At 59.9% G+C, this 14,011-nt stretch overlaps 1 protein-coding gene across 1 annotated transcript in view; it reads left to right on the top strand.

The window, feature by feature from the left end:
* Positions 1 to 498: 498 nt before the first annotated feature.
* LOC134339626 (EH domain-containing protein 1) overlaps positions 499 to 14,011 on the top strand; it is a 95,647-nt gene continuing 82,134 nt past the window's right edge. The window contains exon 1 of the mRNA XM_063036305.1: positions 499 to 974. Coding sequence (XP_062892375.1) covers positions 571 to 974 — 404 coding nt within the window. The 5' untranslated portion in view covers positions 499 to 570. The remainder of the gene's footprint in view (positions 975 to 14,011) is intronic.

Here is a 14,011-nt window from a genome sequence, read left to right as displayed (position 1 = left end):
ATTCCCTCCCTCCCTCTTTCCTCCCTTTCCCTCACTCCCTCTCCATTCCCTCTCTCCCTCTTTCCTCCCATTCCCTCACTCCCTCCTTCCTCCCATTCCCTCACTCCCTCTCCATTCCCTCCCTCCCTCTTTCCTCCCATTCCCTCCCTCCCTCTTTCCTCCCATTCCCTCCCTCCCTCTTTCCTCCCATTCCCTCCCTCCCTCTTTCCTCCCATTCCCTCCCTCCCTCTTTCCTCCCATTCCCTCCCTCCCTCTTTCCTCCCATTCCCTCCCTCTTTCCTCTCCATTCCCTCCCTCCCATCTCCTCTGCCTCCCTGGTGAACACAAGATCTCGCGAGAACCCGCCAGGCTCTCACCTTCCTGACTGAGGTGCTGTGCAGTCGACGCGGCAGCGGGTGCGGACTCGCCCACCACCAACCCCTCCCCCCGACACCGGAGGAGATCTCGCGATAGCGGCGATGCAGCCCGGCTCTCCGCCGCCCTATAAAAGGCAGGTGGGCGTGCGGCGCGCAGGCGCGGCTGCTGGCGGTTGGGGCGAGCGGACGCACGGAGAGTCAGTCGCTCGCCGTCATGTTCAGCTGGATCGGCAAGGACGCGCGGCGCAAGAAGGAGCCCGAGCTCTTCCAGACGGTGAGCGACGGCCTGAAGCGCCTCTATTCGCAGAAGCTGCTGCCGCTGGAGGAGACCTACCGCTTCCATGACTTCCACTCGCCGGCGCTGGAGGACGCCGACTTTGACAACAAGCCGATGGTGCTGCTCGTCGGCCAGTACTCGACCGGCAAGACCACCTTCATCCGGCACCTCATCGAGCAGGACTTCCCCGGCATGCGCATCGGACCCGAGCCCACCACCGACTCCTTCATCGCCGTCATGTACGGCGACCAGGACGGCGTGGTGCCCGGCAACGCGCTGGTCGTCGACCCCAAGAAACCCTTTCGCAAGCTCAACGCCTTCGGCAACGCCTTCCTCAACAGGTGGGCCGGGGCCCTGAGGGTGGGGTCGTCCCGTGGCGCAGGGTGGGGGTGTGCTGGTGGTCATCCTCCTCCTCCCCATGCCCCTCCTCCTCCTCCCCCTCCCCATGCCCCCCCTCCTCCTCCCCATGCCCCTCCATCTCCCCGCTCCTCCTCCTCCCCGTGCCCCTCCATCTCCCCGCTCCTCCTCCTCCTCCCCGTGCCCCTCCATGTCCCCCCCCTCCTCCCCGTGCCCCTCCATCTCCCCGCTCCTCCTCCTCCCCGTGCCCCTCCATCTCCCCGCTCCTCCTCCTCCTCCCCGTGCCCCTCCATGTCCCCCCCCCTCCTCCCCGTGCCCCTCCATCTCCCCGCTCCTCCTCCTCCCCGTGCCCCTCCATCTCCCCGCTCCTCCTCCTCCTCCCCGTGCCCCTCCATCTCCCCGCTCCTCCTCCTCCTCCCCGTGCCCCTCCATCTCCCCGCTCCTCCTCCTCCTCCCCGTGCCCCTCCATCTCCCCGCTCCTCCTCCTCCTCCCCGTGCCCCTCCATCTCCCCGCTCCTCCTCCTCCTCCCCGTGCCCCTCCATCTCCCCGCTCCTCCTCCTCCTCCCCGTGCCCCTCCATCTCCCCGCTCCTCCTCCTCCTCCCCGTGCCCCTCCATCTCCCCGCTCCTCCTCCTCCTCCCCGTGCCCCTCCATCTCCCCGCTCCTCCTCCTCCTCCCCGTGCCCCTCCATCTCCCCGCTCCTCCTCCTCCTCCCCGTGCCCCTCCATCTCCCCGCTCCTCCTCCTCCTCCCCCTGCCCCTCCATCTCCCCGCTCCTCCTCCTCCTCCCCGTGCCCCTCCATCTCCCCGCTCCTCCTCCTCCTCCCCGTGCCCCTCCATCTCCCCGCTCCTCCTCCTCCTCCCCGTGCCCCTCCATCTCCTCCTCCTCCTCCCCGTGCCCCTCCATCTCCCCGCTCCTCCCCGTGCCCCTCCATCTCCCCGCTCCTCCTCCTCCCCGTGCCCCTCCATCTCCCCGCTCCTCCCCGTGCCCCTCCATCTCCCCCCTCCTCCTCCTCCCCGTGCCCCTCCATCTCCCCCCTCCTCCTCCTCCCCGTGCCCCTCCATCTCCCCCCTCCTCCTCCTCCCCGTGCCCCTCCATCTCCCCCCTCCTCCTCCTCCCCGTGCCCCTCCATCTCCCCCTCCTCCTCCTCCCCGTGCCCCTCCATCTCCCCCCTCCTCCTCCTCCCCGTGCCCCTCCATCTCCCCCCTCCTCCTCCTCCCCGTGCCCCTCCATCTCCCCCCTCCTCCTCCTCCCCGTGCCCCTCCATCTCCCCCCTCCTCCTCCTCCCCGTGCCCCTCCATCTCCCCCCTCCTCCTCCTCCCCGTGCCCCTCCATCTACCCCCTCCTCCTCCTCCCCGTGCCCCTCCATCTCCCCCCTCCTCCTCCTCCCCGTCTCCCCCTCCTCCTCCCCCCCCTCCTCCCCCCTCCTCCCTCCCCGTGCCCCTCCATCTCCCCCCTCCTCCTCCTCCCCGTGCCCCTCCATCTCCCCCCTCCTCCTCCTCCCCGTGCCCCTCCATCTCCCCCCTCCTCCTCCTCCCCGTGCCCCTCCATCTCCCCGCTCCTCCCCGTGCCCCTCCATCTCCCCGCTCCTCCCCGTGCCCCTCCATCTCCCCGCTCCTCCCCGTGCCCCTCCATCTCCCCGCTCCTCCCCGTGCCCCTCCATCTCCCCGCTCCTCCCCGTGCCCCTCCATCTCCCCGCTCCTCCCCGTGCCCCTCCATCTCCCCGCTCCTCCCCGTGCCCCTCCATCTCCCCGCTCCTCCCCGTGCCCCTCCATCTCCCCGCTCCTCCCCGTGCCCCTCCATCTCCCCGCTCCTCCCCGTGCCCCTCCATCTCCCCGCTCCTCCCCGTGCCCCTCCATCTCCCCGCTCCTCCCCGTGCCCCTCCATCTCCCCGCTCCTCCCCGTGCCCCTCCATCTCCCCGCTCCTCCTCCTCCCCGTGCCCCTCCATCTCCCCGCTCCTCCTCCTCCCCGTGCCCCTCCATCTCCCCGCTCCTCCTCCTCCCCGTGCCCCTCCATCTCCCCGCTCCTCCTCCTCCCCGTGCCCCTCCATCTCCCCGCTCCTCCTCCTCCCCGTGCCCCTCCATCTCCCCGCTCCTCCTCCTCCCCGTGCCCCTCCATCTCCCCGCTCCTCCTCCTCCCCGTGCCCCTCCATCTCCCCGCTCCTCCTCCTCCCCGTGCCCCTCCATCTCCCCGCTCCTCCTCCTCCCCGTGCCCCTCCATCTCCCCGCTCCTCCTCCTCCCCGTGCCCCTCCATCTCCCCGCTCCTCCTCCTCCCCGTGCCCCTCCATCTCCCCGCTCCTCCTCCTCCCCGTGCCCCTCCATCTCCCCGCTCCTCCTCCTCCCCGTGCCCCTCCATCTCCCCGCTCCTCCTCCTCCCCGTGCCCCTCCATCTCCCCGCTCCTCCTCCTCCCCGTGCCCCTCCATCTCCCCGCTCCTCCTCCTCCCCGTGCCCCTCCATCTCCCCGCTCCTCCTCCTCCCCGTGCCCCTCCATCTCCCCGCTCCTCCTCCTCCCCGTGCCCCTCCATCTCCCCGCTCCTCCTCCTCCCCGTGCCCCTCCATCTCCCCGCTCCTCCTCCTCCCCGTGCCCCTCCATCTCCCCGCTCCTCCTCCTCCCCGTGCCCCTCCATCTCCCCGCTCCTCCTCCTCCCCGTGCCCCTCCATCTCCCCGCTCCTCCTCCTCCCCGTGCCCCTCCATCTCCCCGCTCCTCCTCCTCCCCGTGCCCCTCCATCTCCCCGCTCCTCCTCCTCCCCGTGCCCCTCCATCTCCCCGCTCCTCCTCCTCCCCGTGCCCCTCCATCTCCCCGCTCCTCCTCCTCCCCGTGCCCCTCCATCTCCCCGCTCCTCCTCCTCCCCGTGCCCCTCCATCTCCCCGCTCCTCCTCCTCCTCCCCGTGCCCCTCCATCTCCCCGCTCCTCCTCCTCCCCGTGCCCCTCCATCTCCCCGCTCCTCCTCCTCCCCGTGCCCCTCCATCTCCCCGCTCCTCCCCTCCCCGTGCCCCTCCATCTCCCCGCTCCTCCCCGTGCCCCTCCATCTCCCCGCTCCTCCCCGTGCCCCTCCATCTCCCCGCTCCTCCCCGTGCCCCTCCATCTCCCCGCTCCTCCCCGTGCCCCTCCATCTCCCCGCTCCTCCCCGTGCCCCTCCATCTCCCCGCTCCTCCCCGTGCCCCTCCATCTCCCCGCTCCTCCCCGTGCCCCTCCATCTCCCCGCTCCTCCCCGTGCCCCTCCATCTCCCCGCTCCTCCCCGTGCCCCTCCATCTCCCCGCTCCTCCCCGTGCCCCTCCATCTCCCCGCTCCTCCCCGTGCCCCTCCATCTCCCCGCTCCTCCCCGTGCCCCTCCATCTCCCCGCTCCTCCTCTCCCCGCTCCTCCATCTCCGTGCCCCTCCATCTCCCCGCTCCTCCCCGTGCCCCTCCATCTCCCCGCTCCTCCCCGTGCCCCTCCATCTCCCCGCTCCTCCCCGTGCCCCTCCATCTCCCCGCTCCTCCCCGTGCCCCTCCATCTCCCCGCTCCTCCCCTCCCCGTGCCCCTCCATCTCCCCGCTCCTCCATCTCCTCCCCGTGCCCCTCCATCTCCCCGCTCCTCCATCTCCTCCCCGTGCCCCTCCATCTCCCCGCTCCTCCCCGTGCCCCTCCATCTCCCCGCTCCTCCCCGTGCCCCTCCATCTCCCCCCTCCTCCCCGTGCCCCTCCATCTCCCCCGCTCCTCCCCGTGCCCCTCCATCTCCCCGCTCCTCCCCGTGCCCCTCCATCTCCCCGCTCCTCCCCGTGCCCCTCCATCTCCCCGCTCCTCCCCGTGCCCCTCCATCTCCCCGCTCCTCCCCGTGCCCCTCCATCTCCCCGCTCCTCCCCGTGCCCCTCCATCTCCCCGCTCCTCCCCGTGCCCCTCCATCTCCCCGCTCCTCCCCGTGCCCCTCCATCTCCCCGCTCCTCCCCGTGCCCCTCCATCTCCCCGCTCCTCCCCGTGCCCCTCCATCTCCCCGCTCCTCCCCGTGCCCCTCCATCTCCCCGCTCCTCCCCGTGCCCCTCCATCTCCCCGCTCCTCCCCGTGCCCCTCCATCTCCCCGCTCCTCCCCGTGCCCCTCCATCTCCCCGCTCCTCCCCGTGCCCCTCCATCTCCCCGCTCCTCCTCCTCCCCGTGCCCCTCCATCTCCCCGCTCCTCCTCCTCCCCGTGCCCCTCCATCTCCCCGCTCCTCCTCCTCCCCGTGCCCCTCCATCTCCCCGCTCCTCCTCCTCCCCGTGCCCCTCCATCTCCCCGCTCCTCCTCCTCCCCGTGCCCCTCCATCTCCCCGCTCCTCCTCCTCCCCGTGCCCCTCCATCTCCCCGCTCCTCCTCCTCCCCGTGCCCCTCCATCTCCCCGCTCCTCCCCGTGCCCCTCCATCTCCCCGCTCCTCCCCGTGCCCCTCCATCTCCCCGCTCCTCCTCCTCCCCGTGCCCCTCCATCTCCCCGCTCCTCCTCCTCCCCGTGCCCCTCCATCTCCCCGCTCCTCCTCCTCCCCGTGCCCCTCCATCTCCCCGCTCCTCCTCCTCCCCGTGCCCCTCCATCTCCCCGCTCCTCCTCCTCCCCGTGCCCCTCCATCTCCCCCCCTCCTCCTCCTCCCCGTGCCCCTCCATCTCCCCCCCTCCTCCTCCTCCCCGTGCCCCTCCATCTCCCCCCTCCTCCTCCTCCCCGTGCCCCTCCATCTCCCCCCTCCTCCTCCTCCCCCTGCCCCTCCATCTCCCCCCTCCTCTTCCTCCTCCTGCCCCTCCATCTCCCTCCTCCCCGTGCCCCTCCATGGTCTTTCCCATTATTCTTTGGTGGAGTTTAGGGGAAATTACCCCCCCTTCCCTTCCCCAATCTCTGCTTTACCCCAATCCCAGTTGGAGGCACTGCCCTCGCCCTTTTGCCCTCTTCCATCTCCCCCCCAGCCTTTGTCCTCAGGGTCAGAATGTTGGTCCCCTTCCTGCTCCCTCTGCCCACCATAGGGTTACTGTGGGGGAGCATTTCCCCTCCATGTCATCCCCATTTGTCTCCAGAGTTGTGGGTCTTTCCCTATATTTTCTGTACTGCAGTTGGGGTGGGGGGTGGGAATCCCCCCTTCTCTCTGAGTAGCCCCTCTCCCCCACTTGGTTGCAAGTCTAGGGACTCTCCTCTCCTTCCTGATTGTAGGGGTGTGGAGGAAAGAATTATTATTGATAGGCCGTTTCTCACTCTCTGTATCCATTGTAGTGACAGAACTCTGGTAAAGTCGTATCCTCTCCCTCATCCGGGGAGAGGTTTCTATCCTTGGGGTATGGACGTCTCCCATTACCTCTGTCGGCAACTGCTCGCTGTGCAGGGTTAATTCTGTGCTTTGGGGGCACTGCTTGCCACGTTCTTTTCATTCCTGCGCTGAAACAACAGATTTCCTGTCGTACGCGGGTGACATTCGACCTGATTTTGGTAGTTCATTCCCATTGTTAAGGGGTGCTGAAGTCGAGACTGGGGCGTGAGATAAATCAGCAGTGTCTCCCAGACGGCGAGGTAATTTCTCCGAAATCCTCCTCACTGGGGGCACGGGCTTATGTCAGCCGGCAGGCTGCTGCCATAGTACTCTTGCTGGTCTTAAAGTTCAGGGGATGGTCTTGGTGAGAATGTGGTTTCTGTCATTGAAGCCGCTCAGCCCCAAAGCAAAGCTGCCAACAGTTGGGGGTGTTCAGTGCATTATTTGACACGCTGCTGCCCCCCGCACACCTGTGAATTTTGTCTGCTGATCCCAGCCGATGCCCTTCCATGTTCGTCTGCAGGCGGCTGTTGTGCCTCCCATCTGCGTAGCCTCCCCCACCCCCACCCCAGCCAGCACTGGAATGTCGCTGTCAAAATCTACAGTTTGGATTCCAGCATTCAAGTTCCAGTCTCGGGATTGTTCAGCTTGTGTTGGCTGCATTCCAGCAGGATACATGCCTGGTGAGGAGAGAGAGAGAGAGAGACACTCAGACAGACACTGCTGATCCCTGTATTTTTCCTTTCACTGGTTCTTGTGATGTGGATTTTGCGGCTGCAGAGCCTTCCTCCCGGGCTGCCGGGGTCTATCCGATGCAGGTTTCCCGGGATTCTGAGCTAGCGACTCTTCTCCAAGACGTTTGGCTGTCACAGTGCCGCCCGCGTGCAGGATCTGTGCCCTTCTTGACGTTCCTCGGTTTTGATCAAGACCTCTGTTGGGAGAGCGGGCTGTCCACCAAGAGAATCTGGAACTGTGAAGGAATCGGGTTGTCCTCGATCTGAGAAGGATGGATGTGGTGCTCCTGATAGGAGCTGGAGTAACGAGTTCTGATGACCTCCCCAGTGCACGTTCTGGAATCAGCCAGACTGGATTCGATGCCAAGTGTTTGGGTTCCCGCCATCTGCGACTCCCGGTGATGGTTGTGTCCCGGGACGAGGCCCGAGGATGTATCGGACATCTGGAATTTGAGGCCTGCTGCTCCGCGAGCCTCCTCGCGTCCGCCGGGGAGGCCGCAGCCCAATGTCTCTGGGGCCCGAGTCGGTGTCCGCTGGAGCTGCAGCCCTGACCTGGAGTTGGAGGACTGCGTACGGGCGTGAATGGGGATCGTTTTTGCTGCTTGTCCTGTTCTGCGCTGCCCCACCAAGCATTGTGGGCTCAGGATGTGTGGTGACACTTGCAGGTTGCCCCCCCAGCACACGCCAACGGGGGGGGGGTGTTCAGACATTAGGGCAAAGGATGCATCCCACCGTATGTCTTGATGTACACACAGGGCAATCTTGAATCTTCAGGAACAGGAGGATGCTGGAAATCCAAAGCAACACACACAAAACGCTGGAGGAGCTCGGCAGGCCAGGCAGCATCTTTGGAAAAGAGTAAACAGTCCGGGCCGAGACCCTACATCCTTAACGGTCTTAATGAAGGGTCTCTTCCAGAAGCATCGACTGTTTCCTCTTTAACATGGCCTGTTGAGTTCCTCCAGCATTCTGTGCGTTGAATCTTCACAGACTGAATGTTACATGCTGTTGAATCATAGTCAAGGACTTGCTGCATCTGGGTGTGTTTAGTTATATCTGAGCATTTAAGGGAGGTAGTTGCCTTGTTCCTGCAGGTAAAACGCTTTGTCCTCTCGGTGGTGGGCTGCTCCCCCACCTTCTGTGTTTATAAGACATTGGAGCAGAATTAGGCTCTTTAGCCCGTCGAGTGTGTTCTGCCATTTACATAAGGCAGACATAAAGGCTGACTTTTTTTTTCCCTCCCCCCTTCTAAGACCATCTTCCTGGCTTTCTCCCCATTTTTAGACCGAATCGTTCCTCGAAGCCGGATTTATGAGGGGCGTTAGATGGCACTGGGGCTCAGAAGATTTGAAATTGCCACAAACAACTGTGGAGGCATAGTCTAAAGCAGCAGTTCATAGGTTCTTGATTAGTAAGGGGTGTCAAAGATTACGGGTGGGGGGAACGCAGGAGAATGCGGTCGAGAGGGATAATAAATCAGCCATGGTGGGATAGCAGAGCAGACTTGATGGGCTGAATGGCCCGATTCTGCTCTTGTGTCTTATGGTCTCGATCAAATATTCTTAGTGCCCTGTTCCTAGTATTTGGCTACAGTCGTAATGTTGCTGTGTTTGGGAAGCCTGTTTTTTGTGATGTAGTTTGCATCATTTTAACCCGACGCCTTGATGGGATTGTAGAATTTTTACTGGAATTTCATCTCTGCCCCCTGAATATTTCAGATCCAGATTTATCACTAGTACATGAGCATGCAGTAAAAATGTGTTTGCGTTAACAACCAACATAGTCTGAGACACACACACACACACACACACACACACACACACACACACACACACGCGCGCGTGCGCAATGCTGGAGGAACTCAGCTGGCCAGGCAGCATCTATGCAAAAAAAAGTACAGTCGACGTTTCGGGCCGAAACAGTCTGAGGATGTGCTGGGGGCAGGCCGCAAATGTCGCCACGCATTCTGGTTCCAGCAGAGCGCGTCCATGACGTGCAGCGACATAACAGCGAGCAACAGCAGGACAAACTCCTTCTCTTCTCCTCCCAGCCACGCACCACTCGCACACGGGCAGGCCTTGAATCTCAGGACCCCTCACCAGCTCGGACCCCAGGCCTCGCCGACTCTTGTTCTCAGTGATTGCTGACATCCGACCTACAGCTTTTTCCCCTAACTCTTCCTTTACCGCCCCTGACCTCGCTCCCATCATCCCTGTCCCTACCTCCTAACCTGACTCTTCTTCTCTCCCCCCCGCCCCCCCCCAACTTCCCATGCTGTCCCAAGAAACATCCGTATGAAACTGAAAAGAAAAGTCAAATCTGAGACACGAACCCCGACAGACTTAGTAGGTCGGCACCAGCCTTGAAGTTATGGTGAATGGAGCTGCATCTTCACGGTCCAGTGTTAGAAGAGACTCAATGGGCCGAATGGCCTAATTCTGCTCCTGTGTCTTGTGAGCCAAGTGGGGTTTTTTTTAAAAATCAAAGCTCAAGCTATTGGGATACCTCAGTAGCAACTGTAGAGGGAAACATCAACCGTGCCTTTCCCAGTGTAAATACTGTCTGACTTCAGTTCCGTCAGCAGCTTGCCCGGTTTGCTCCACGCTCCGGCACCTGCAGTCTCTCGTTATGATGCTGCTCGATTTGCATCTGCTGCGACAACTGCTCTGTTGCAGGTCTGCCCGTGGGTCTGTATTTGCATTTGCTGGCCGCCTCCGTGCACTTGGAGCTCCTGGGTCAATGGGCTAGTGGCTGGATCACCGTGCTGGGGGTGGAGCTCGAAGAAAGGTTGTGCTGGCATTGGAGAGGAGCTCCATGAGAACGGTCCTTGGCATGAAAAGGTTAACGTGTGAAGCGCGTTCGATGACCCTGGGCCTGTACTCCCTGGAGTCTAGACAAATGGGGGTGAGGGGGTCTCGCTGAAGCTGATTGAATATTGAAAGGCCTCGGTCAGGGGTTCCCATCCTTTTTTTAGGCCACAGACCCCCTACCATTAACAGAGGGATGTGTTTGCCCCTGCCTTGTATAGCGTGGACGTGGAGAGGGGATGTTTCCTATAGTGGGCGAGTCTGACACAGCCTCAGAATATGAAGGCATCACTGTAGACCAGGGTGAGGAAATTCGTCAGACGGGGTGATGAGTCTGTGGAATTCATCACCACAGACGCCTGTGGAGGGCAAATCACTGGGTATATTTAAAGCGGAGGTTGATGGGGCGCTGACTAAGGGCGTCACAGGGTTACAGGGAGAAGACAGGAGAGTGGAATTGAGAGGGTTAATAAATCAGCCACGCTGGAATGGAAGAGGCAATTTGATGGGCCGAATGGCCCGATTGTGCTCCTGGGTGCCGGGTTGTGAGCGGGGGCTTTGGCCGTGCAGAACGTCACTGCAGACCTAGATTCTCTCGCCTGGAGTCGCACAGTTCGGCGGCCAAGCTGAGAGCCACGGGGTGTCACCATGATGTGATCCATTCAGCCAGCAGGCGACAAGAGGTGCTGCCCTTGCATGGGACCGAGCTGTGAAGCAGGAAGCGTAGTGTAAACTCCCGCGGCAGGTTCCTGTCGGCCCTTCGACTGACAAACTTTTGTTTAGATGGGCCGTTTCCCGAAGTGTCCGCGGTGCTCAGCCACGGGAGGAAATTGGCCTTCAAGTGAATTCGGTGGGAGGGGGAGACACTTTGCTTATGGGAGGGAAGGATTTACTCAGGGTGGGGGGGGGGATGAAAACTAACTGGATTGACCCCTCGTATGTAGTTTTGGTCACCTGCCCACAGGGCAGGGTTGGACTTGCAAAGTGAACAATAGCGTCCTGGATAAATCGGAGGGAACTGGGAATACAGATCCAAAATTACAGCTAATCCAGAGCCAACTACCCGGGTTTAATTTCCCACCACTGTCTGTAAGGTGTGTGTGTGTGTGTGCATTCTCCCGGTGGCCGCGTGGTTTCCTCCCACAGTCTGAAGGCATGTCGGCTGGTCAGTTAATTGGTCACGCGTGTGAGTGCGAAGGTATGGAGCAGGTCAGGATGCAGGCAGCTGGGTCGAGGCGTTAAAATGGGTTGGCGCAGGCTAGATGGGCCGAAGGGCCTGGTCCTGTGCTGTACGACTCCCTGCCCAGCTTTAGCCGCCGGACGAATGCCAGGAATCGTGGCTGGTTCTCAGCGCCTGTGGCTGGCCCGCCAGTGTTGCAGCTCCGCGCCGAATGCGAAGCAAAAGTTCGTCCAGCATTTTGCGTGCGCTGCTTTGGACTTCCGGCGCCTGCAAGGTCTTTCCCCCCCGCGTCCACGTCGAACCCTGCTGTCCTTACAGCTCCTGTCTCTGTCTAGCACATGGTCATGGGATTCTGATCCTGTTCTCTGCAGTGGCCCTGCCTCTCTCCTCTCCCCAGCCCCCATCACCTTGGGCGCTGTCATCATTAATAGTGTCGGTCTGGTCACTGCTTCCATGCTTTGACAGCCCTGCCCTGCACAGTTATTTGAGACTATCGGGACTAATTACATCATCCTCTAGGCCTGACCCAATGTTTCCCATGGCCTTTTGCTATAAAAAGTTTTCCCAAAGTGCTTTAAACAAGGATTTGAGGGAGGGTGCTGGTTCAAGGCTGATCTTAACCAGTTGTTAGTGAAGCTGTTGTTAAAGCACTTGTCCTTAATTAGTACAGGTGTCAGCAGTGCGGGGTCTTAATTAAAATTCTTGGAGTTTCCTTGTCCGGTTGCTCGAGGAATTCAGTGATGTAACACTGAAAGAATGCCAGGCCTGTCCTCATTGTGTAAGTACAATTGGTCGGGGTTGTTCCTGGAATGTAGTCTGCCGGGCAGCGGTGATTCATGTCCTCCCTCTGCAGACTGGGACTGCTGGCACCTTTTGTTTGTTCACTCGAGAGCCGTCGTTCGGTTGCCCTTGAGGTGACTGTGAGCTGCCTCCTTGCACCACCGCCGTCCTTAAGAGAAAACTCGGGGAATTTTGACCCAGCGACAGTACAGGAATGGCAGTGTGTGTGGTGTTGGATCCTGATGTGTTTGCGGTCCAGAGAATGAGGCGTAAAGCTTGCTGCTGGCAATTTTATTACGTGTTACATGAACAAAGAAAGACAAAGGGAAGAGTAGCCATGGTTCATTCTCTCTCAGACTAGAGATAATCAAAAATTCCAGTGATAACAATTAGCCTGTAAAATAGCCAGATTCAAGTGGCATGATACCTGCTACAGACAACTAAAAAGCTTTTGAAAAAATAGTGTCAACTTTCAGAATCAGGCTTAATCTCACCGGCATATTTCCTAAAAGTTGTTGACTTGAATTACACTATTTTAAATTAGTGCAAAATTAGTTTTTTTAGAAAAAAGGTAGTGAGGTAGTGTTCATGGGCCCATTCAGTAATCGGATGGCAGAGGGGAAGAAGCTGTTCCTGAGTCGTTGAGTGTGTGATCAGCCTCCTGTACCTCCTTCCTGATGGTAGCAATGAAAATAAGATATAACCCGGGTGATGGGGGTCCTTAATGATGGACGCCGCCTTTTTGAGGCACCGCTCCTTGAAGCGGTCCTGGTATCTTCGGAGGCTGGTGCCCATGAGGGTGCGGACTAAAGTTCACAACTCTGCAGCTTATTTAGATCCTGTGCAGTAGCCCACCGTCCCGTCCGTGCCAGACGGTGATGCAGCCAGTTAGAATGTTCTCCGCGGTACATCTGTAGAAATTTGCGAGTGTTTTTGAAGACATACCAAATCTTCTCAGCCTCCTGATGAAACATAGCTGCTGTTGTGCCTTCTCTGTAGCTGCAGAGATATTTTGGGTCCACCCCTTGTGGCACATCGGGCGACAACTTGCTGGTTCCTTAGCGTTTGTCTGTGTTTTTTACAAGGCTGAGTCGCTGGCTCGGTGCTCAACCCCGCACGGAGGGAAAGCATGTGAGGAGCCAGCCGGATTCGAACCTGGGACCATTCGCCTCGAAGTCTGGTGCTAATGCCACTACACCAGCGGCTGGCTAAGGGGGTCCGGGTTAGCTCCTCAGAAATTTTGAAACCCAGGAACTTGAAATTGCTCAATCTTTCCACCTGATCCCTGTGAGGACTGGTGTGTGTTCCCTCGTCATACTCTTTCTGAAGTTCGCAGTCAGTACCTTGGTCTCGCTGACATTGAGTGTAATTGAGCTGTAGTTGCTGGAAAACTCACTGAACAATCATATGCACATCTGTGATCATAAGTAGAAAATTACGAGCAAGAATAGGAAGGTTAATCTAAAAGAAAAATAATAAAGGACAGAGATGAGGAGGAGCTGCGTTTCCCGGAGAGTGGTGAATCTGTGGAATTCTCTGCCCAATGAAGCAGTGGAGGCTACCTCAGTGAATATATTTAAGACAAGGGTGGATGGATTTTTGCATAGGGGAATTGAGGGTTATGGGGAAAAGGCAGGTAGGTGGAGATGAACCATGATCTTATTGAATGGCAGAGTCTGCTCGATGGGCCAGATGGCCGACTCCTGCTCCAATTTATGTTCTTGTATTCAAAGTAAGTTTATTATCAAAGTGCATATATATCATTACGTAAGATTCGTAGGCACCCCCAGCACATCACCGAGGTTCACCAGTGCCAATTTATCTTGAATGACAATATTCTTGTAGAATGACAACTTTACATCCCGGTACAAGAGTGTCTTGGAGGGCAATTTCCAGCAGGCGTTGCATCCCCGTGCCCTTGTCCTTTGAACTGATGGAAGTTGTGGGTGTGGAAGGTGCTACGCAGGAAGTCCTGGTGAGTTGCTGTAAATTGGTGTACGAGGGGTTATTGATAAGTTCGTGGCTTAAGGTAGAAGGAGTCAATTTTAGAAAACCTAGCACATTTATTTTTCCTACATTTACACACTTAGTCCAGCCGTCGTGGAGCATACGGATCCCTTTTTTGTCGAAGTCGGCGTCTTGGACCTCCAGAAAATGGTCCACAGCAGGGGTGAGTGATAAGTTCGTGGCCTACAGTAGGCGATGTTATTAACTTCAAACTTTCTGTATTTTCACTCAGAGTTGAACTGCACGTGCATGTAACAAGTGCTGTATAACTCA

Source organism: Mobula hypostoma, chromosome 30 (assembly GCF_963921235.1).
Source record: "Mobula hypostoma chromosome 30, sMobHyp1.1, whole genome shotgun sequence".
Classification (NCBI taxonomy): domain Eukaryota; kingdom Metazoa; phylum Chordata; class Chondrichthyes; order Myliobatiformes; family Myliobatidae; genus Mobula; species Mobula hypostoma.
The sequence above is the reverse complement of the archived record's forward strand: the minus strand, read 5'-3'. Positions and strand labels throughout refer to the sequence as shown.